The 19,958-nt window shown below is 36.4% G+C and overlaps 2 protein-coding genes across 2 annotated transcripts in view; both read right to left on the bottom strand.

Annotated features, from left to right (window-relative positions):
- The window catches only part of LOC149552367 (ABC transporter I family member 21-like), a 154,013-nt gene that overhangs the window by 14,725 nt on the left and 119,330 nt on the right, over positions 1-19,958 (bottom strand). The gene's annotated exons all lie outside the window — the stretch shown is intronic.
- Positions 2,226-3,685, bottom strand: LOC149552368 (uncharacterized). Its single transcript, XM_089789781.1, has 3 exons — positions 3,330-3,685; positions 2,809-3,207; positions 2,226-2,682 (listed from the first exon to the last, which is right to left on the bottom strand). Exons 1-3 carry the CDS (start codon positions 3,549-3,551, stop codon positions 2,611-2,613), a joined length of 693 nt encoding a protein of 230 aa, XP_089645907.1. The 5' UTR covers positions 3,552-3,685; the 3' UTR covers positions 2,226-2,610.

Below are 19,958 nucleotides of genomic sequence, written 5' to 3'. Positions count from 1 at the left end.
TAATAGTAATGTAGACACCTAAAAATGGTTATCACTCCTGATTCCCATCTTCTGTCATCTTTTGTGTCACTGGTCAATTTTAGCTATTTTTTTTATCAATCTTGAGGATTTTAATAATGTCCCATTTGCCATTTATTATTGTCTTTTCATTTATTTTGATTAGTTTGTCATTGTGTCATAAGTTTAATTAAATAAGTTTCACAATTATTTAAATTTTAATTAATGTCCCAATGTGTGTGTGTGTCTAGGGGCTTAATCATTTAATCAATGTCCCTATGGAGTATGTGATAATATCCCCTTCTTGCACAAATAAATTTCCTTTATTTATGCTTTATTGTTTTTTATTTCACCTTCAATTTCAAATAGTTTTTTATTGTTTTATTTTATCACATTTGCATATTTTATTAGTTAAATGACCTTCGGGCTTTTATGAAGGGAAATTGAAAAATCTGCTTTGTGTTTGTGTTTTTGGATAGGTCATGGGTTGAAGCCTAGATTATTTATTATTTTATTATTATTTGTTAAAAATTTATTATTATTATGTGTTAAGCTCAAGTAGACTCGAACCCAAGACCTCTAATATAAGAGGCTCACAATTTACCATAGTGTTCTAGGCAGAGCCTTAGAAAATTTTCGTTTTTATTGAGCTTTTATTGTGGACTTTTGGCTCTTTTTTTCCCTCTGACTGTTCATTTTGTGTCTGTTAATTTTTCATGTCATTTTTCTACTTAATGAGTCTTCTTCATTTTGAAACTAACCACAATTTGAGTATCCTCATTTTTTATTAAATTTTCAAACTTGCTTTTTTGGTCATATTAGTGTACTTGTCAAAAAGAGCAACATCAAATTTGGAGGACAAAGAAAAACAATGTAGCACAGAAAAAGAGTTTGCATAATTTAATTTTTTTGTTTTTACATTATTATTTTATGCAAATATTAATGAATTGCTTCATTGAGTGATTGGGATAGTTGAATAAGATAAATGCTTTTCATGGTTGAGCTATTCATATCCCAACACTAAAATTTTTCCTATCTACAGCTGGTGAATGCAAAAATGTGATTTTGAATTTGTCAAAACTTAATTTGTTGGCATGATCTATTAAATCAACTGATCATAGAGTTTTCATAATTTCAAAAAAGACTTTTATATTATATAATTAGTATCAATGCATGGTATCGAACAAATGTTGGGAAAATACTAAAAAAAAATGAAAAATAATTTAAAGAGTCATCGTGTTTTCATCTTCATCCAACTGTACTATATTTATATTTTAAGTTTGACGCCAAATGTTGAATAAAGATAAAACTTGGAATGACTAATAGAGTGAGCGTTATGGCTTTTGTAATTCCCCTATATCTATGTAACTTTCGGCTGTATTGATTGTCTCCATTAATGGAGGCGTGTTCGTTTGTGCTAGGAGACTCAAATTTAGTATTGGGCATATAGAAACAATAAGAAATTTGCAGTGAATATTGCATTGAATATCAGTTTCATTGATTTGCACCGGTCTACCATTAAAAACAAACTATTAAAAACAAACTATCTTCTTCTACGTATAATTCATTCTTCGGTTGTATGAGGAAGAATATGTTGGAATCTATACTGAAGAAGTGAGACAAATCTATATGCAAAGAGTTGGCATTAACTGATGAAAATCATGGCTCAAGAAGAACTCGGTTTCTCAACTTGTGAATTTGAAAGTATAGAGAACTTTCCTTTCAAAGATTGTATGCAGCAATATCATAGCGAAATGCTCTGCAATTGTGTACTCACTGTTTTGTCAAAATATTAATTTGAAACTTATACTCTGTATCTTTGACTAAAACATATGCTATTCATATTTTTCCTAAGTTGCCGATTTGGGTTCGGGGTTCGGGTTCGTGGGTTCGGGCAATTTTTTTTTTCCCCATTTGGGTTCGTGGGTGGGTTCGTGAGTATATATATATATATGCAAAAAAAAAAAAAAAAAAACTCACATAGTTGTAAAAGTAAAACTAAGTCATTGCATAGTACGAATATATCAATGTTGCTTGATTATTGATCAATGCCAAATGTCAAAGATAAACATTAAATACTCACTCATTAATCTATGCTAATGTTGTAAATAAAATCATACATTGAATTACTAAAATGCAAAATGGAATTTCAAAACATAGACTACTTCATCAGATTGATAGATAATAAATTATGACTTAATAAAGTTTGAAACTATGAAACATAGTGATAAATCATAAATGACTCAATGAGTCAATGACAAATGTTTAAACATAGTTTATCAAAGATGCAAATGCCCTTCAAGGGTCAAATGGGTCATCAAAATATGAGGGATCAATGGCTTCATCCTCATCTATATCATTGACATTTTCCTCATCATTGAAATCCAAATCGGTTCCACTAGCCCCAATTGCAGCCACATCCTCCTCCTCGTCCTCCTCAACATCTAGAAAGGCAATTCTAGATATATCTTGGACAGTCATATCCAAGTCAGAAGTCTCAGGTAGTACATCCCACAACTTTTCTGGTCTCTTCTTATATCCTGGATCCTTGCGTGATAGGAGGCGCCAGTTGTTGTGAATAAATACCAAGTCCTCTGCTTTTTTCGAACCCAACTAGTTACGCTTCACTGAGTGGATAAAGGAGTATGTACTCCAATTCCACTCAGCAGCAGAAGAGCTCGCAACCTAGAGAGACAACCAACAAATTTAAAAAAATTAGCTAAGTAATTTTACAATACAATAGGAATTTAAGAGTGCTAATTTGACAAGCTAAGTGGCCATAAGAAAAGGAAAAAAAATTTAAATACATACTTGTGGCAAGATCTTAATGGCAAGAGGTTGGAGGTACATGTAACTTTCCCCATGTAAGTACCACCATCCAATGGCATCCAATCTACTTTGGTCATTGATTGCATCAGGCTTTGCATTTTTGCTTGAGACAAAATCAACAAACTCTCTCCTAACATTTGATGCCACATCAAGATCACTAAAAAGCCTGTTAAGTGCCCTCTTATACCTAGCAGCAACTTCAGGATCTCTATATGGTGCCACTCTACCAGGAATAGCAAGTATCTCACTGCTATAATATCTAGGAGAAAGTGCATATGCCAGGAGGTGTAAAGGTGTAGTCATCTTGTTCCAACGATGTAGAACAATTTTCTCCACCTTAGTGTACAAGGTATCAGGATCCTGCTCTCTCCTCTGAATGACCTGGGATGTCAAATGATGTACATGTAAGTTATCTTGATGTAGTGTTAATAACTTAATTAAAATAAAAAATCAAAATCTCTCAATAAACAAGGATAAAGTATTGTATAAAAATTTAAACTTACTGATTTCATTCTTTCTAGTATGGAGTCCATGGCATTATATATGTTCCCCAAACAAGGCTCATCCGTGTCGGCATACCGAAGCATAGACATGATGGGCTCGGTGAGTTCTAATGCATATTCCACCCTATTCCAAAAATCATCACTCAAGATCAAATCCTTTACAGTTTTGGCCTTTTTTGTATCAGCTTGCTTCCATCCACCCCATTTGTTGCTAATAACCATTTGACCCAATGCCTCTTTCACCCTCACAAGTCGTCTAAGGACGATTGTGTGTGAAGCAAACCTTGTTTCAGCAACCTATTACCATGTTAATTCAAATTGTAAGTTAATATGATAAGTTGATAACACAAAAATTTAAGAATATGTATTAAATTTTGTGAAGTATGACACAAAAATTAAAATGATAAATGAAGCTAAATAAAGTTTAAAATTTACCTTCAATAATTCCAAGCGGGAGAAAGTTCTGAAAATTGCTTGTGACATATGGTGATTTGTCACAAACATTTGGATTTGCTCACCCTCCTCATACACATTTTTCATCCATTCAATTTGGCTGCCCATTGTTTTCATCACCAAGTTCAAGGTGTGGACAGTGCATGGTGTCCAAAAGATATGCTCATATCGTGCTTCTACCAAAGCACCTACAGCCTTACAAACTTTAGCATTGTCCGTTATTACTTGGACAACATTGTCAGCTCCCACGGACGCTATGGATTCAATGAGAAGTTGGGAAATGAAATTTGCATCCTTTACTTGCCCTTCACAATCAACCGCCTTCAAAAACATTGCCCCCTTGGGGCAAACAACAATCACATTTATTAATGGACGGTTTTTGCAATCTTTCCATTCATCAGAGACAATGCTCACCCCCGTTTAGATCCAAGAATCTCTTATTGGTTTGAGGAGGTTTTCTACATTCTTTCTCTCCTTATGCAATATGGTGGTTCTCAACTTTTCATATCCAGGGGATTGGTAACCATGAGGTGCATCATTTATTGCTTTCACCATCTCTCTCCAATAAGGGGATCTCACTAGATTGAATGAAACACCATTTGTAATGAGGCAATGCCCAATCTTTATGTCAGCAATTTCTCTCTTGTCATTTTCAAATGCCGTATCTAATGGGCCTCTCTTGCAGGATGCGGGTGTTTCTATTTCATCTTCATCCATAGATGGGGTAGGTAGGAAGGGATGTGGTTTACTAATTGTTTGAGAGGGTGGTGTTGGTGGTTTTTGCTTTGACTTATCTTTTTTTGCCTTTGACACTAACCTATCAGCCTCTTCTTGTTCTTTTAACATGCCTGCTATTTGAGGAGCCGACAACCCTTTTTTACCTCCCTTTGGGGGCCCCTCACACATGGAAATCCCTTGACCTGGTGGACCTATCAAATGATGTTTAACTCGGAAATAGGAGCTTCTATATTGGTTTTGGCAAAAATTGCATTTCCTTATATACCCTCCCCCACCAACACATTGCTCAATTCTTGTTGTATACTTCCACAAAAGAGAGCCTTTATCAATTTTAAATCTTTGGGATCCCACCCCACCCACTGAACCCTGACTACTCATTCTTGGATTCTTGCAATCTATAAAAAAAAATTTAAAAAAAAATTTCAAAACTTATACAAAACTTGATAAAAATTTAGAACAATAAATATTAAAAAAACTTAAAAAAAACTATGAAAGAAGTAAAAGAAAGGATCAAATGCATACCTGGAACACTCAGCACTGATTATTTGAAGGATTTGAGACTCCACAAACAATCTCTACAACCTTCTCTTCAAACTTGCAAAATGGCCACACCAAAATGAGAGAGCAAAATGACAAAGCAACTTAGTATTTTTCTAGGGATGTGTTGGCTAAAATTTTTGTACATCACCTTTTAAGTATGCTATTCTTTCATTTCACTATACTTTATCCATCATTTGCACATTTTTAAGCTAGCTGTCCGCATATGTAATGAACCTAGAAAAACCTGTTTTTGGCTTTTCTAGTCCTATTTGAGCCATTTTGAGATTGACCCATTTGTTCAATTGTTGCCCCAAAAGTTCCTAGCCGTATTTCATAAAAGATGCTCCCAAAACAACTCCGATTCTAAGTTTTTCCCCCACTTAAAGAGTTGGTTTTATGCATGCAAAGAAGAGAGGAGGACAAGAAACAAGCATGATCACATGATGGAGCCTACAAGGAGGTGAAAGAATGATTACAAGCATAGAGTGCTTTCTAGCTAAAAAAGGTCAATGGACACTCAATAGAACAATCAAAGATGCATATTCATATTCTAGTTCGAGATGCTTCCACCAAAGCTGAGCACAACGATCATAAAACATTGGGTGCCTTGTAACAACGTGAAGACCAATAAAGCTTGATGTAATAGAATTTGTCTTAAAAGACAGTTAGAATATTATTTGTAATTGACATATTACATGTGATGGAAAAACAAGATGTAATTGCATGCGATAGTATCACGTGCAAAGTTGTAACATGTAATCAAGTTGCAATCACATTGGGCATGCAACTTTGAAGAAGTCAAATTAGTTAGTTAAAAAGTTTGTTAGAGAATAAGTCAAGGTGGTTGAGAATTTCCCCTTTTTCCTCCACCTTTCTCTCCCCTATTTTCCTATATAAAGGAAGGAGCTCATTGTAAATAATCATCTTTTGGGAAGGCAAGAAAATTCTCCCAATTTATATGTGCACTCTAAAACTTTGTGCTTGGATGTAAATCTAAATTGCTATCATTAAAAGAGGCAACTTGCTATCAAACTTTGTATCAATTTATGGTGTTATGTGATGACATTTTCTTAATATTGATTGTGAGTTTTGGAGCATTGATCAAAAGGGATTTGAATTTAATTGTGTGGACTATGACCTACCTATTGCATTCAAAAGCGATTTGAACTTTTGAAGACTTTGTGCTGCAAGAGGACAAATTGTAATAGATAGTAGTGGTTGTAATCGCTTAGATTTGAAGACTTTGGGCTTCAATTGTAAGTGTTTTTATTGAGTTTGAGAGTATCTAGTAAGAGTCTTTGGGCCTTACAAGTTATTTTGCTTGAGTCTTCATTCGAGACAAATGTAGGAGACTTTGAGTTCCTATTTTTGTTTCTCAAAATATAAAAAGTGAACCATTGCCCCTAGTGTTGTTCTTACGTCAATTCCAGGGTCACCGGTATTATCATAGCAATAAGGCACTTTATGTTAAGTTGGAGAGTTATAGTTGTATGCAAATCATTCTTGCAAAAAGAGGAATTGATTAAGAGAATCATCAATTTTGTAATTTCAATTAAGTTCTTGTTGAAGCCACCTACGGTAAGAAGCAAGGCTCCTATATTGCTGAGAGGAGAGAGAAATTTCATGCAATGTTGCCTACAGTCACAATTTTGTAAGTCATAGTCAATGATATACAAAAGATTTAGCCAACAGTTTTTGGTGAGTCTATTGGGGACACGATGAGTCTTACATTTTCATTTGAAGCATACCCCTGTCTTTTTTTCATTGTAATTTTATTTTTTGTAGTTGTTTCAAGATTTTACCAAGGACATGTAAATGGCTCAAGGTCTTTGGGAAAATGCTTTGGTCCACTGAATTTAGCTCTACCTCAATATGCTCTTCTTGATGGCTTGTGGAAGACATTTCCCAAATTCTTCAATAATAAACAACATCTTGATGAACATATTGCTGCCCTCTATATCGCATGTGGTGTTCATGGTATTGGATATGAGGACATGTTTGTAAGGTTTTTCGTGGAAACTCTCCAAGGCGTGGTTGCTGATTAGTTTTACCATTTACCACCACGCACTATCACAAGTCGGGCTACTCTCATAGCCAAGTTTGAAGAAAGATTTAAACCTCCTAAAGATGCCCATGCACTATTGACTCAACTCACTCAGCTAAAGAAGGAATCTCACATGCCTATGCGTGAATTTGTTGCTTATTTCATCAAATTGACACGAAGAATTCCAGTTGTTGATCAAACTGTAGCAGCAAATTTGAAGTGTTTCTTTGTCAATACTCAAATTCCTAAAGTTAGTTTTTGTATTGTCGCCAATTTTGTCGGTATTAGAGTTTTAGTGATTAGCCTATTATTGTGATTTTCGTAGGCTAATTATTATGGATAGAGGGTCTTCTGTGGCAGTGGCTTGGCTTGGGAGGGTCTTATCTTCTCCACATCTCAATAAGCTACAAGTTGGTCTTCGTTTGGCTCAGGTCAGACTTCGTTAGGGCTTAGTTTTGTGTACTTACTATTTGTGGTAAGTTTGTGTTGATTGAGATGAACCCTTTCTATTTTTTGGAAAGTGCATTTGGTCACATGGAGAAATAATAGGTATGCCTCCTATTTCAGACGACATATTTAAATGATGAGCATTTTGGGAGTTATTATATTTTTATTGGCCAAATTATTATTAATTACTAAATGGCGTATTATAAAATTTAACTTTATAATTTTACTTAAGTTGAGAAATGAATTATCATTGGAAAGTGTCATTTATTAATTAGTTAAGACAAGTAAAGTGAGAGAATCTAATGGAAGTTTTTAATTAATGTTGTGTGGGGAAAATCTTGATTGAAGTTATATTTTGGCAACAAAAGGGAATCTGGAGGTCATAAATACAAGCTCATTTTATTGGGAAAAGCATGCTTGAATATTTTATATGCTTTTGTTGCCTTTGTGGCTTTTCTGAGTTTTGATATTCTGCGGCCCTTGTTGAATTATAAGGGTTTCGAAGCTGGGTAGTTTCTTTAATCCATAGCTAAGGTTATTGTGGATTAAAGTTCTGAAATTATTATCAATATCTCTTGTTGTATATACTGTGTTTGGGAGATATTGAGTTTCCTTCTGAGTTTGTCTTGCAATTTGTTGCTGAAGTAGTAAATTGTAATTGCTTCTTGGACTATGACTTTGCCATTTCTCCTATTGTTTTCTACTGTGACTAAGGAGAAAATTAGAGCTGTGCTTATTGATTGGTTTAAGGGAAATTCACATGCAAGTTGAACATCAGCGTTCAAGTTTGGAGATTTGTTGCTGAAGATCATTACCTGATATTCAAAAGCCAAGTTATAATCAAATTCTGGAAGCTGTGTTACAATTCAAAGAGGTGAATCTGGGCAATTTTCTAATTGTCATTTGCATATGTATATTTGGGCTGAACTTCATTATCACAGGTTTGCTGCTGATTTGTGTGACTAGTATTTATGTGCTAGAGCTGCAACTAATGTGGGAGACAGGTGTGGCATTATTTGAGATCTGCAAATCATTATAGAACCTTGAATTCACTTCCAGATTGCCCTTGGATATTGAAAGATTGTTCACGCACCGCCAAGTTCCACATTATTTATCATTAATTAATGTATTTGCTGATTAATGTTGATCCTGGTATAAATAAAACAGAGTTGGCTTTAAGCAACTAAAGATTATCATTTCTTGAACTTAATACCTTAGCATTGTACATTTTATTTATTTGCATTCAAAAGGTATTAATATATACAGTAACAATCTATGTTTTGGTTCTTTTTCAGTGGCTATAAGTATGTTTGCCAAATGTTTGGTTAAATGCCAAAACTCGGATTAATGAAGAAAATTGATGTGATTTACGTACAACCAAGTCAGGGTTTTTACAGTGGTATCAAAGCAGTTTCCTGCCAGCTTCCAGGAATTGGGCTCAATTTGATTAGTGCTTGATTTTGTGATTCGGTTTTCAGCATTATGGATGGTGACAGGAGGTTTGGTATTCATTACACCTATAGAGGGCATACTTCTCCGCCTAGGGATGGAGAATCTAAAATACAGGGTATTGTAAAACAATCAGATGATTCAGTTGTTGGCATGAGTCCCTAGAATTATGCATTCGATGATGATGCAATGATAGTGGGAGTAGGAGCATGCGATGATACAGTCATATCGACATTGGCGGCTACTTTTGTGCTGATTGAGCCATCTGTGGAAGAATTTAGCAATATGCATGCAGTTGTCAATGTGTGTTCTGATGATGGCGCACATGTTGATGATTATGAGTTTTCATCAACTACAGATTTGGTTCAATTTTCTATTGGGGTAGTTAGTATTGTTCCTGTGTCCATATATTTTGATGTGGCTACACCTATTTTTGATACAGTTGGCATGAGTGCATACGGTTCGCCTTTAGCTACATCTTTTTCAACGCATGTTGGCGATGATCAGGATTCCAATCCAATATATATTATGTGGGTTGATACAGGGATGAAATGGCTGCATAGATCTTCTACAAAGTTTCCTTTTGGTGACATTCTGACTTCTACATCATCAACACAAGTTTTGGGTGCTATTATGCAGGACATGTCGATGGTCTTGATGATATTGGCATACAGTCGGTCAGTCTTGACAGGGATGCCATGTACTTCTTCATTTGGGATCCAAGTGGAGGTTGGAGTTCACTGTGGTGCCAGATTGCTTGAGGACAAGCAGTCTCGGGGAGGGAGGACTATAATGTCCCTAATTTTGTCGATATTAGAGTTCAAGGGATTAGCCTATTATTGTTATCCTCGTAGGCTAATTATTGTGGATAGAGGGTCTTTTGTGGCAATGGCTTGGCTTGGGAGGGTCTTATCTTCTCCACATCTTAGTAAGCTATAGGTTGGTCCTCGTTTGGCTCAAATTGTACTTTGTTTGGGCTTAGTTTTGTGTACTTACTATTTGTGGTAAGTGTAATGTTTCATACCTCCGTGTGGGCAACTAGACTGACTTCAAGCCAACAGGACTGCGATATGCACATACAATACGACTGTATGGTAATGTTGAATTGTGGGCCGTACGATATTAAAGGATGGAGGAAGTTGTACAGGATGGATATGTGCTAAGTGATATTGCTGCAATATGGTGGAAGACAAGGTTGAGTAGTTGATGGTCGTACAGTGGGTAACTGAAGGCCATACAATGGATTAAGGACAAGGCCATATGGTGTGTAGAGTAGCTGTACAGTAGGGAAGCTATGGAGGCCGTAGAGGGGGGAGCATGGAGGTCATACGGTAGGGAAAACTATGGAAGCTGTACGGTAGGGAAGCTATGGAGGCCGTGTTGGTTCCCAAAATCGCAAATTGGAAATCCAAGAGCATGCCACTTCTCCAATAGGACTTCTCAATCAGTTCTAGCCAACGAACGAGAATACTTTTGTTTTACCATACTGGGTAAAGAAATCAATGCACAAACAATAGATACGATCAGGAGAACTCCTTATATTATTCGCATATGCCAAAGACATTACATTATGCTTCAATGATGATTTACAATGATCCCAAAGGGTGTATAAATACTTTTCGAAGAACCTTCTCGAAGGGGTCCGTCGACTACATAACAAGAACCTTCTCAAAGGGACCCGTCGGCTACATACAAAAACCTTCCCAAAGGAGTCCGTCAGCTATATAACAAGAACCTTCCCAACGAGACCCGTCGACTACACAATATTTACCGACGACATCATCCCCCCCAAAGAGAAAAGTCGTCTCCTGATGACTATAGAACAAAACTCAAACAATTAATACAACAATATTGATCTGCCACATCACTCTCACATTCGTCCTGTGCTTGCGCCAAATTGGTGTCCAAAACACACTGTCTCCTTAGTCAAGCTGACCTTGATAGCCACTCGTGTTGCTTTCTCTGCTTCCAACACTGAGTCCACTGAGCTAAGTATCGTTGAACTGCATTCAATTGGATGATCAACTCCTCCCGAGCTCTCTCTGCATCCACCAAGACAGCTTCACGACCAACACCTACTCCAAGTGTAACACCCCTCTCGAAATGCTTGTTCCATAGATCTTTTCACCTCTGGCACACTATGCTTGCAGCAACTTCAGGTCTCATCAACTGGTCACACTTCCCACAATTGATATCCGCAACGACTGGGGGTCCAAGGGGCAACGCCCCCGCGGGGTCCTGGGGCAACGCCCCAGGTGCGCTCCACATATTGCATGCACGGCATTGGACTTTCGATCGGCCATTAGCATCATATTGGATTCGACTCCTCCCGCCATTATTGTTGTTGCCACTGTTGTTGTTGTTGTTTTGCCCTCTGCTATTATTCCTGTACCCACCCGAAGTGGCACCATCAATGTTTGCATTTCCGTTCCCTCATGACGTGGAAGCTGCTTGTGTAAGAAGCACCTACGAAGATCCTCTGGTTTTCATGTTAATGGGGCATTCCTTTGTCGAATGGCCCATTATTTGACAAATGTCACAGAATTGGTTCTTTGGACAGGATCCTTCAGTATGACCGTCGATTTTACACTCTGTGCACCATAGCTCACTGCTCTGTCTCCTTCTGCATATTTTTAAACTCCTTCATCATGCGGATCATGTCCTTCTGTAGGGCGCGAATCTTCTTGCTACTGCCTTCATCGTCGCTGCTATCTTCTCCGGAAGGCTCATCATCATCGGAATCAGATGAGCTAGTCGTCTTCTTCTTCTTTGTCTTCTGCTCACTTTCGAGGTTCAATGCTCTATTATAAGCTTCCATGTATGACGACGGCGGCACAATTTTCATTTTCTTCCGCAAGTTTGGGCGTAGACCTTCCACGAACCACCTTTTTTGAAGTCCATCCGCCAACTTATTTTCCATTTTGTTTATCAAATCTTTTAATTTCTTGGCGTAGACACGGACAGTTTCATTCTTCCCTTGCTTAGTATCGAAGATCTCTGCAACAATTTCATTATCGTCACGCAACAGTTGAAATTCGGCCAAAAACTCCTTTTTAATGTTATTCCAACTGCCAGCTTCTGCGGATCTAACTAGTAAACCAATCAATTGCCACGCCCCATAGGGTGGCCAGAAATTGTCTCATCCAGTCGTCTTCATCAATTATCCCATTTGCCCTCCAGATCGTTTCACATGTTTTGCAATGTTGAATGGGATCGGTGGTACCATCGCCATCGAACTTCGGCAGTTTCTCTTTTGGTCCTGCCATCATTACTAGATGTTGTGGGTTTTGTTGTGTACCTGCATTGTTTTGCACTCCCGCGCTGTTCTGAATACTCGTGTTGTTTTGCACACCCGTGTTGTTCCACACACTTGCGCTATTTTGCACACCCGCGCTGTTCCGCACACCTGCATTGTTTTGCACACCCGCGCTGTTTTCAACATCAGCGGTGTTTCCAACACCTGCGTTGTTTTCGACACCCGCGCTATTTGGTGAAGAAAGGTTTTCGTCAACTGAAGCTGTCTGTTCTGGAAGTATATCTTGGACAAAGAGTTCACTCCACGCTCGTGCTCCCTTGGCACTCCGAGCTGTGCGAGTTGATCCCTTTCCGTCTAGATTCTCTTCCCTCGGTGTATGCAAGTTCAAAAACTCCTCTCTTGCTTCTTCCACCAAATCGAGCCGTTGTCGAGTCTCTTCCAACAATTGTTCAATGCTTCTGTGTTCGTCAGTAACTTGCTGAAATCTCCGTCTGCGTTCAGCCTGTTGTGCGAAAATTAAATTTTCCTACGCGACGCGTATTTCGTCCTTTTCCTTCAACTTATTCTTATTCTTATTCAACTGATTCGACATATAGTCTTCATCCGTTTGTCTGTGTACCAGGTCCATCAGGCAACGGCGCCAAATGTTTTACCGTACTGGGTAAAGAAATCAATGCACAGACAATAGATACGAACAACATAACTCCTTATATTATTCGCATATGCCAAAGACATTACATTATGCTTCAATGATGATTTACAATGATCCCGAAGGGTGTATAAATACTTTCCGAAGAACCTTCCCGAAGGGGTCTGTCGGCTACATAACAAGAACCTTCCCGAAGGGACCCGTCGGCTATATAACAAGAACCTTCTCGACGAGACCCATTGGCTACACAATATTTACCGACGACAACTTTTCAATTTCCCCCGCACTTTAGGCTCCATTACACCCAGGTGGGTAAACCTTCACCTCAAATGCTGACTATTTGGTTCAAAACTTTTCTATAGCAAATTTAAACTTCTGGAGTTAACCTGCTGGCAAAGTCCTCGAACTCAATGAAACTGAAATTGGATACTGAGTGCTTGAATTATATAATATTTGTAAATAATGGAATTGATGCTTGTAGAAGGAATGTATGAATTTTCTGACTTCAATAATAAAAAGACCAATGCCTCTGCTTATCTGGGGCAATAGAGTCACCTTCAGTGAATTTTCACGTACAACTTTATAATGTCTTACACACTTTACTTCCAATGCTTAAATAATCAAGATGCGATAGATCAAATATATACACAATCTTAAATTAGTCTAGATTGAACTTTTAACTCCTCAGGTAGGTAGACAAACTGGACACAAATGCAAAAACAATTAAATATTTCACACTATCTGTGATGATCGAATTTAGATGCTAGATGACCATGTCCACTTATCCAACATTTAAATTGTATATAGAATTCCAAAAAGTAATTACAAAGGATGATTCACCCGTAGTTTAAATCTCCACGCTTTTAATAATAAGCAAAGAACATTTTATTTTATTATTAAAATAAAATAATAGAATTTTTATTACAAAATCATAATGAGCCCCTTATTCCTCCATACAATAATAAAATATAAAAATACTCCTTCAGAGTGTGTGAATGTTCGAATATTGAATTGTTTTGTTGCTTTACATTTCTCTCATTTTATATCTTAAAAATTAAAGAAATGTGACTTTCCAAACTCAAAAGTTACTTCTAATAAAAATAAATTACACCCCTTCCTTATTAATCGCACTAATTGATTAAGGTAGGTATTACCTTTGTTGTTTTGGCTTATGTTGTTATCAGGCCTTCCCTTATATCAAACTATTTCATAAACATTATCACAAAACATAAGTTATAAACTTATATGCCATGATCATTAAAAATCAAATTATGTTGTGCAAGGGCATTCGTTTGAAGTGTTGGAAGTGATCAAACGACATCGCAACCTTATCTTTCACTTCCGCAGGGGTGCCTCCACATAGACATATGTTTTTACATATCACAATTGAAGGTTCACTAGCCATGATAATTAAACTGGCGGCATTTCTTCATCTTCAATTCTTGCGATGAATCTTTTTAACAATATCATATGTGTCGGGCGTGTGGATTGACATCTATCTGGAGCAATTGATACCAGTGCATCACTATAGATTTTTAACTGCATCTCCATGTAAAACAATATCGCCTACAAAAACACCTTTGATCATTAATTATCTATGCGAACTTGATCCCTTGCGGCACCTTCATACATGGTCGTCCTGAAATTTAACAGGGGTGCTTTCTAAATGCACAACTTCATTAGATTCATTCATGTCTTCGATTTATACTTGCTTCCTATTCATTCCTGCTGAAGTCAAATTCATACTCTTTCTTTGCTGTGTTTGGAAGTTGACTTCAAACTAATCGCTTATACTTAGTTGTCCTCACTCTTGCCCCTATTATGGTTACATGCTGTGTATGATGTTTTTCGTATCACTGAAAGCTCCTTCTGTACCCACGGTAACATAATAAAGCTATTTCATTGAATACTCGGTAAACAACACTGATGGATTTGTTCATAGGATCTTCTATGAAGTGATGTTATTGCTACCTTGTTTCTATGATATCTGTTTCATGTCTATCAATCTCTTATGCATCATTCATGATTTTATTTTAAAATATTGCAACTGTCCTTAAGGTTTTTGAAATTGCTCATTCACTGTTATCCGTAACTCTATAACAATGATTTTTCTTTAAATATTCACCCAGCATAAACACATCTTTGAAAAGATCGATATATTATCTGTCATTTGCAGAGATTTCATTGAATCTCCTTAAAACATTAAATATAGCCAATAGCCCTATCATAATTGAATGTATGTTCCCCAGTCATTTCCATAGATCAACCACCATTGATATGTATGCATTTTGATTATATCTTTGACTTTGACATTTTGACATTGATGCTGATATATCCATTTCCAACATTATAAATGCGGCTTAATTTTTGCAAAAATTAAGGTTCCATCGGTGGCTCTAATTGGGGACACATGCCCCTTGTGGGCATAGTGAGATTCCAGCTGTCTCTGGAGAAGCAGACCAAGCATCCATGCTTCACATGATGCATGGTATAGTTTGGGTAGCCACAAGCCCCCCAAAAAATGAACATAAATTCTTCTCTCCACCAAACACAAAGTTCTCATTATGTAACACTTCCTCTCTTCTAATCATGATGTGCTTTCCCTTCATCATTTGTTTAGAATCAGAACTCCCCCTTTCTTCATCAACAAGAGTATTTAAAAATAGATAAATTTTTGAATCATTCAACCCCAACATTTGAACCCTTGCTGAATCTGATGCATCATTTTTATGGACAACACTTAAAGGATTTCTTTGATCAATGCAATCTTTGGTATCCATCTTATATTTAGGCTTTGAGAGATCATTTGATGCACTACAGTTTCTGCTGAATGGAACACCTTTATATACATAATCTGACCCATCTTCGCAAAAAGAGTTCGAAGATAATTTGCATTCAAGAAATGTTACCTCTCTCTCATCAAGAACTCCATTAGATATGATACTTGGAAAATTTTCAGAACTATTCTCCAACATATCCTCCCCATTATGCATGGCTGGTTCCACCTCATCTTCACATGTTTGATGTACCTCTCTTGCTCATAGAATGAATTGAAAGAAGGCTCATCTTCTGAACACACTTCCTCATTCATATCTTGAGTTTCATCATCTTTAAAGCTGTCATTAGGCCTTCTATCTTTATCACAGTGCTGATGGATTTGGCTGCATGGAAGATCTTTCTCAAATAAAGTATTTAAAAACATAGAAAATTTAGACCTATCTTCTATTTCTTCTTCCTCAAACAATGGGTTCAAGAATGTAGAGAATTCAGCCATACTATCATGAGAGCTTTCAGGTGGATCAACAAATATGTTATCAACAAGACTAATGTCTTCATCAAGATTATCTTCTGAAACTTCCCCATGTTCATACATTGTATGCAGTTCTACTTCATCCTCAATATGTAATTCCTCGGAATGATCATCTCTTTCATCTGATACCTCTTGAGAATGCACTATTCCATCGCCTTGCTCGCCTTGGTGATTTGAGAAAAAATTTGGACCATTTCTTTTAATATGTTTTTGATATTCCACATCTAACAAGGTTGAAATTTCTTCCACACTTAGAGAATTCTCTTCCTCATTTTCACATTCACTATCATCTGTAGGCATATGAATATCATCATGGGCTGATTCTCCTTCAAAATTTTCATCTCCATTCAAATTTGAAACTTCACTTGACTCATATATTACTTCAGTCTTGCATTCATTTCCTTCTATAGTTAGTTCATTATCCATAAGTTTGAGAAAGTTAAGAAACTGATGATCATATAAGAGGCCTAATTCTTGTATCCTGTAGAGAAGATCAGATGATGGAGGCCTATATTTTGAAGGTATTTCTTGATAAGCATTAAAAATCCTTATAAAGAATTGTGTTGCAGATTCATCTTCTTGCTTTTCTAAATTCAAATATGCGTCCAAAGGAGATATATAAGTTGAACTTTCATCCAATATTTGGAAAAGAAGCATCAAATCAGGATCTTTTGGCAAGATTCCCAACTCACAAAACTTCCTTATCAATTCCTTGCGTGGAGGCATGATTTCTGAAGGTACCTCCTGAAAAATATTCAACACCCTTACAAACAAATGTGCGGATGTCTCACCTTCATATCTTTCCAAATTGATAAATTCATCTAAAGGGTGTATGTATTCTTCCTCCATGGTGTAACATAGATCAGTTTCCTAATCATAGTACATATTGTCCATGTTAGATAATCAAATCACTTCCTTTTAAGTCCTCTCCCTCAGCAGAGCTACCAACTGAAATCTTTTATTAAATAGAGTCGCCACCTCTTTCGAGGAATGTATTGATCTTCCAGGTTCTTACTTCCAACAAAGTATGCTTCCAAACAGACTTATACAACTTCTGATACTGATCTACGAACTTAGAAATTTTGGGTAACTTCGCAATATGTATTGCGAGCAACTCTCCCCAGTAGAGTCACCAATCTGTTGGTTCCCAAAACCGCAGATTGGAAATCCAAGAGCTTGCCACTTCTTCAATAGGACTTCTCAATCAGTTTTGGCCGACAAACGGAAATACTTTTCAATTCTCCTGCACTTTAGGCTCCGCTACACCTAGGTGGGTAAACCTTCACCTCAAACGCTGACTGTCTGGTTCAAAGCTTTTCTACAGCGAATTTAAACTTCTGGAGTTCTGTGGTTGGCAAAGTCCTTGAACTCAATGAAACTAAAATTGGATACTGAGTGCTTGAATTATATAATATATGTAAATAATGGAATTGATGCTTGTAGAAGGAATATATAGATTTCCTGACTTCAATAATGAAAAGACCAATGCCTCTGCTCATTCAGGCAACAAAGTCAACTTCAGTGAATTTTCACATACAACTTTATAATGTCTTACACACTTTACTTCCAATAATTAAATAATCAAGATGCGATAGATCAAATATATACACAATCTTAAATTAGTCCAGATTGAACTTTTAACTCCTCAGGTAGGGAGACAAACTGAACACAGATGCAAAAACAATTAAATATTTCACACTATCTGTGATGATCGAATTTATATGCTAGATGACCATGTCCACTTATCCAATATTTAAATTGTATACGAAATTCCAAAAAGTAATTACAAAGGATGATTCGCCTACAGTTTAAATCTCCACGCTTTTAATAATAAGCAAAGAACATTTTATTTTATTTTTAAAATAAAATAATAGAATTTTTATTACAAAATCATAATGAGCCCCTTATCCTCCATACAATAATAAAATATAAAATACTCCTTCAGAGTGTATGAACGTTTGAATATTGAATTGTTTTGTTGCTTTACATTTCTCTCATTTTATATCTTAAAAATTAAAGAAATGTGACTTTCCAAACTCAAAAGTTACTTCCTTATAAAAATAAATTACACCCCTTCCTTATTAATCGCACTAATTGATTAAGGTAGGTATTACCTTTGTTGTTTTGGCTTATGTTGTTATCGGGCCTTCCCTTATATCAAACTATTTCATAAATATTATCACAAAACATAAGTTATAAACTTATATGCCATGATCATTAAAAATCAAATTATGTTGTGCAAGGGCATCCGTTTGAAGTGCTAGAAGTGATCAGATGACATCGCAACCTTATCTTTCGCTTCCGCAGGGGTGCCTCCGCACAAACATTTATGTTTTTACATATCACAATCGAAGGGTTCACTAGCCATGATAATTAAACTAGCGGCATATCTTCATCTTCAATTCTTGCGATGAATCTTTTTAACAATATCATATGTGCCGGCCGTGTGGACTAATCTATCTAGAGCACTAATACCCGTGCATCGCTATAGATTTTGAACTGTATTTCCATGTGAAACAACATCGCCTACAAAAACACCTTTGATCATTAATTATCTATGCAAACCTGATCCCTTGGCACCTTCATACATGGTCATCCTGAAATTTAATGGGGGTGCTTTTCAAATGCACAACTTCATTAGATTCATTCATGTCTTTGATTTATACTTGCTTCCTATTCATTCCTGCTGAAGTCAAATTCATACTCTTTCTTTGCCATGTTTGGAAGTTGACTTCAAACTAATCGCTTATACTTAGTTGTCCTCACTCTTGCCTCTATTGTGGTTACATGTTGTGTATGATGTTTTTCGTATCACTGAGAGCTCCTTCTATACCCACAATAACATAATAAAGCTATTTCATTGAACACTCAGTGAACAATACTAATGGATCTGTTCATAGGATCTTCTATGAAGTGATGTTATTGCTACCTTGTTTCTGTGATATCCCTTTCATGTCTATCAGTCTCCTATGCATCATTCATGATTTTATTTGAAAATATTGCAACTGTCCTTAAGGTTTTTGAGATTGCTCATTCATTGTTATCCGTAACTCTATAACAATGATTTTTCTTCAAATATTCACCCAACATAAACACATCTTTGAAAAGATCGATATATTATCTGTCATTTGCAGAGATTTCATTGAATCTTCTTAAAACATTAAATATAGCCAATAGCCCTATCACAATTGAATGTATGTTCCCCAGTCCTTTCCATAGATCAGCCACCATTGATATGTATGCATTTTGGTTATATCTTTGACTTTGACATTTTGGCATTGATGATGATATATCCATTTCCAACATTATAAATGGGGCTTAATTTTTGCAAAAATGAAGGTTCCATTAGGCCGTACGGTAGATACTAAGCTGTTGCCAAATGTAGGGCCGTATGGGTGATGGATGGAGCTTGATGTAAGCAATAATGTAATTGACAGACTATATGGATGAAACACCAATAAGCAGAGAAAACACCAATATTTACCAAAGATTGAACACAAGAGAGCAGATCAAATAAACAAGTTATTTCTCCAATTCACAATATGATGGTACTCTGATTTGTTAGATCCGAGTGAAGTATTGAAAGCAACTGAATAGGATGAGAGTTGAATCCCAATGAAACTAAAAACAAGCCAAATAGGGAAGATCTGTCACTTCCAAAATGGCAAACAACAGAGAATCCCAACAAAAATTTGCAGTACAAAGAAATATAATCAAATTGCATATCTACGACTACCTACAAG

Source organism: Cupressus sempervirens, chromosome 6 (genome assembly GCF_028749045.1).
Source record: "Cupressus sempervirens isolate cs-2001-9-10 chromosome 6, ASM2874904v1, whole genome shotgun sequence".
Classification (NCBI taxonomy): Eukaryota; Viridiplantae; Streptophyta; class Pinopsida; order Cupressales; family Cupressaceae; genus Cupressus; species Cupressus sempervirens.
Note: the sequence above shows the minus strand (reverse complement) of the source record. Positions and strands in the feature narration are given on the sequence as shown.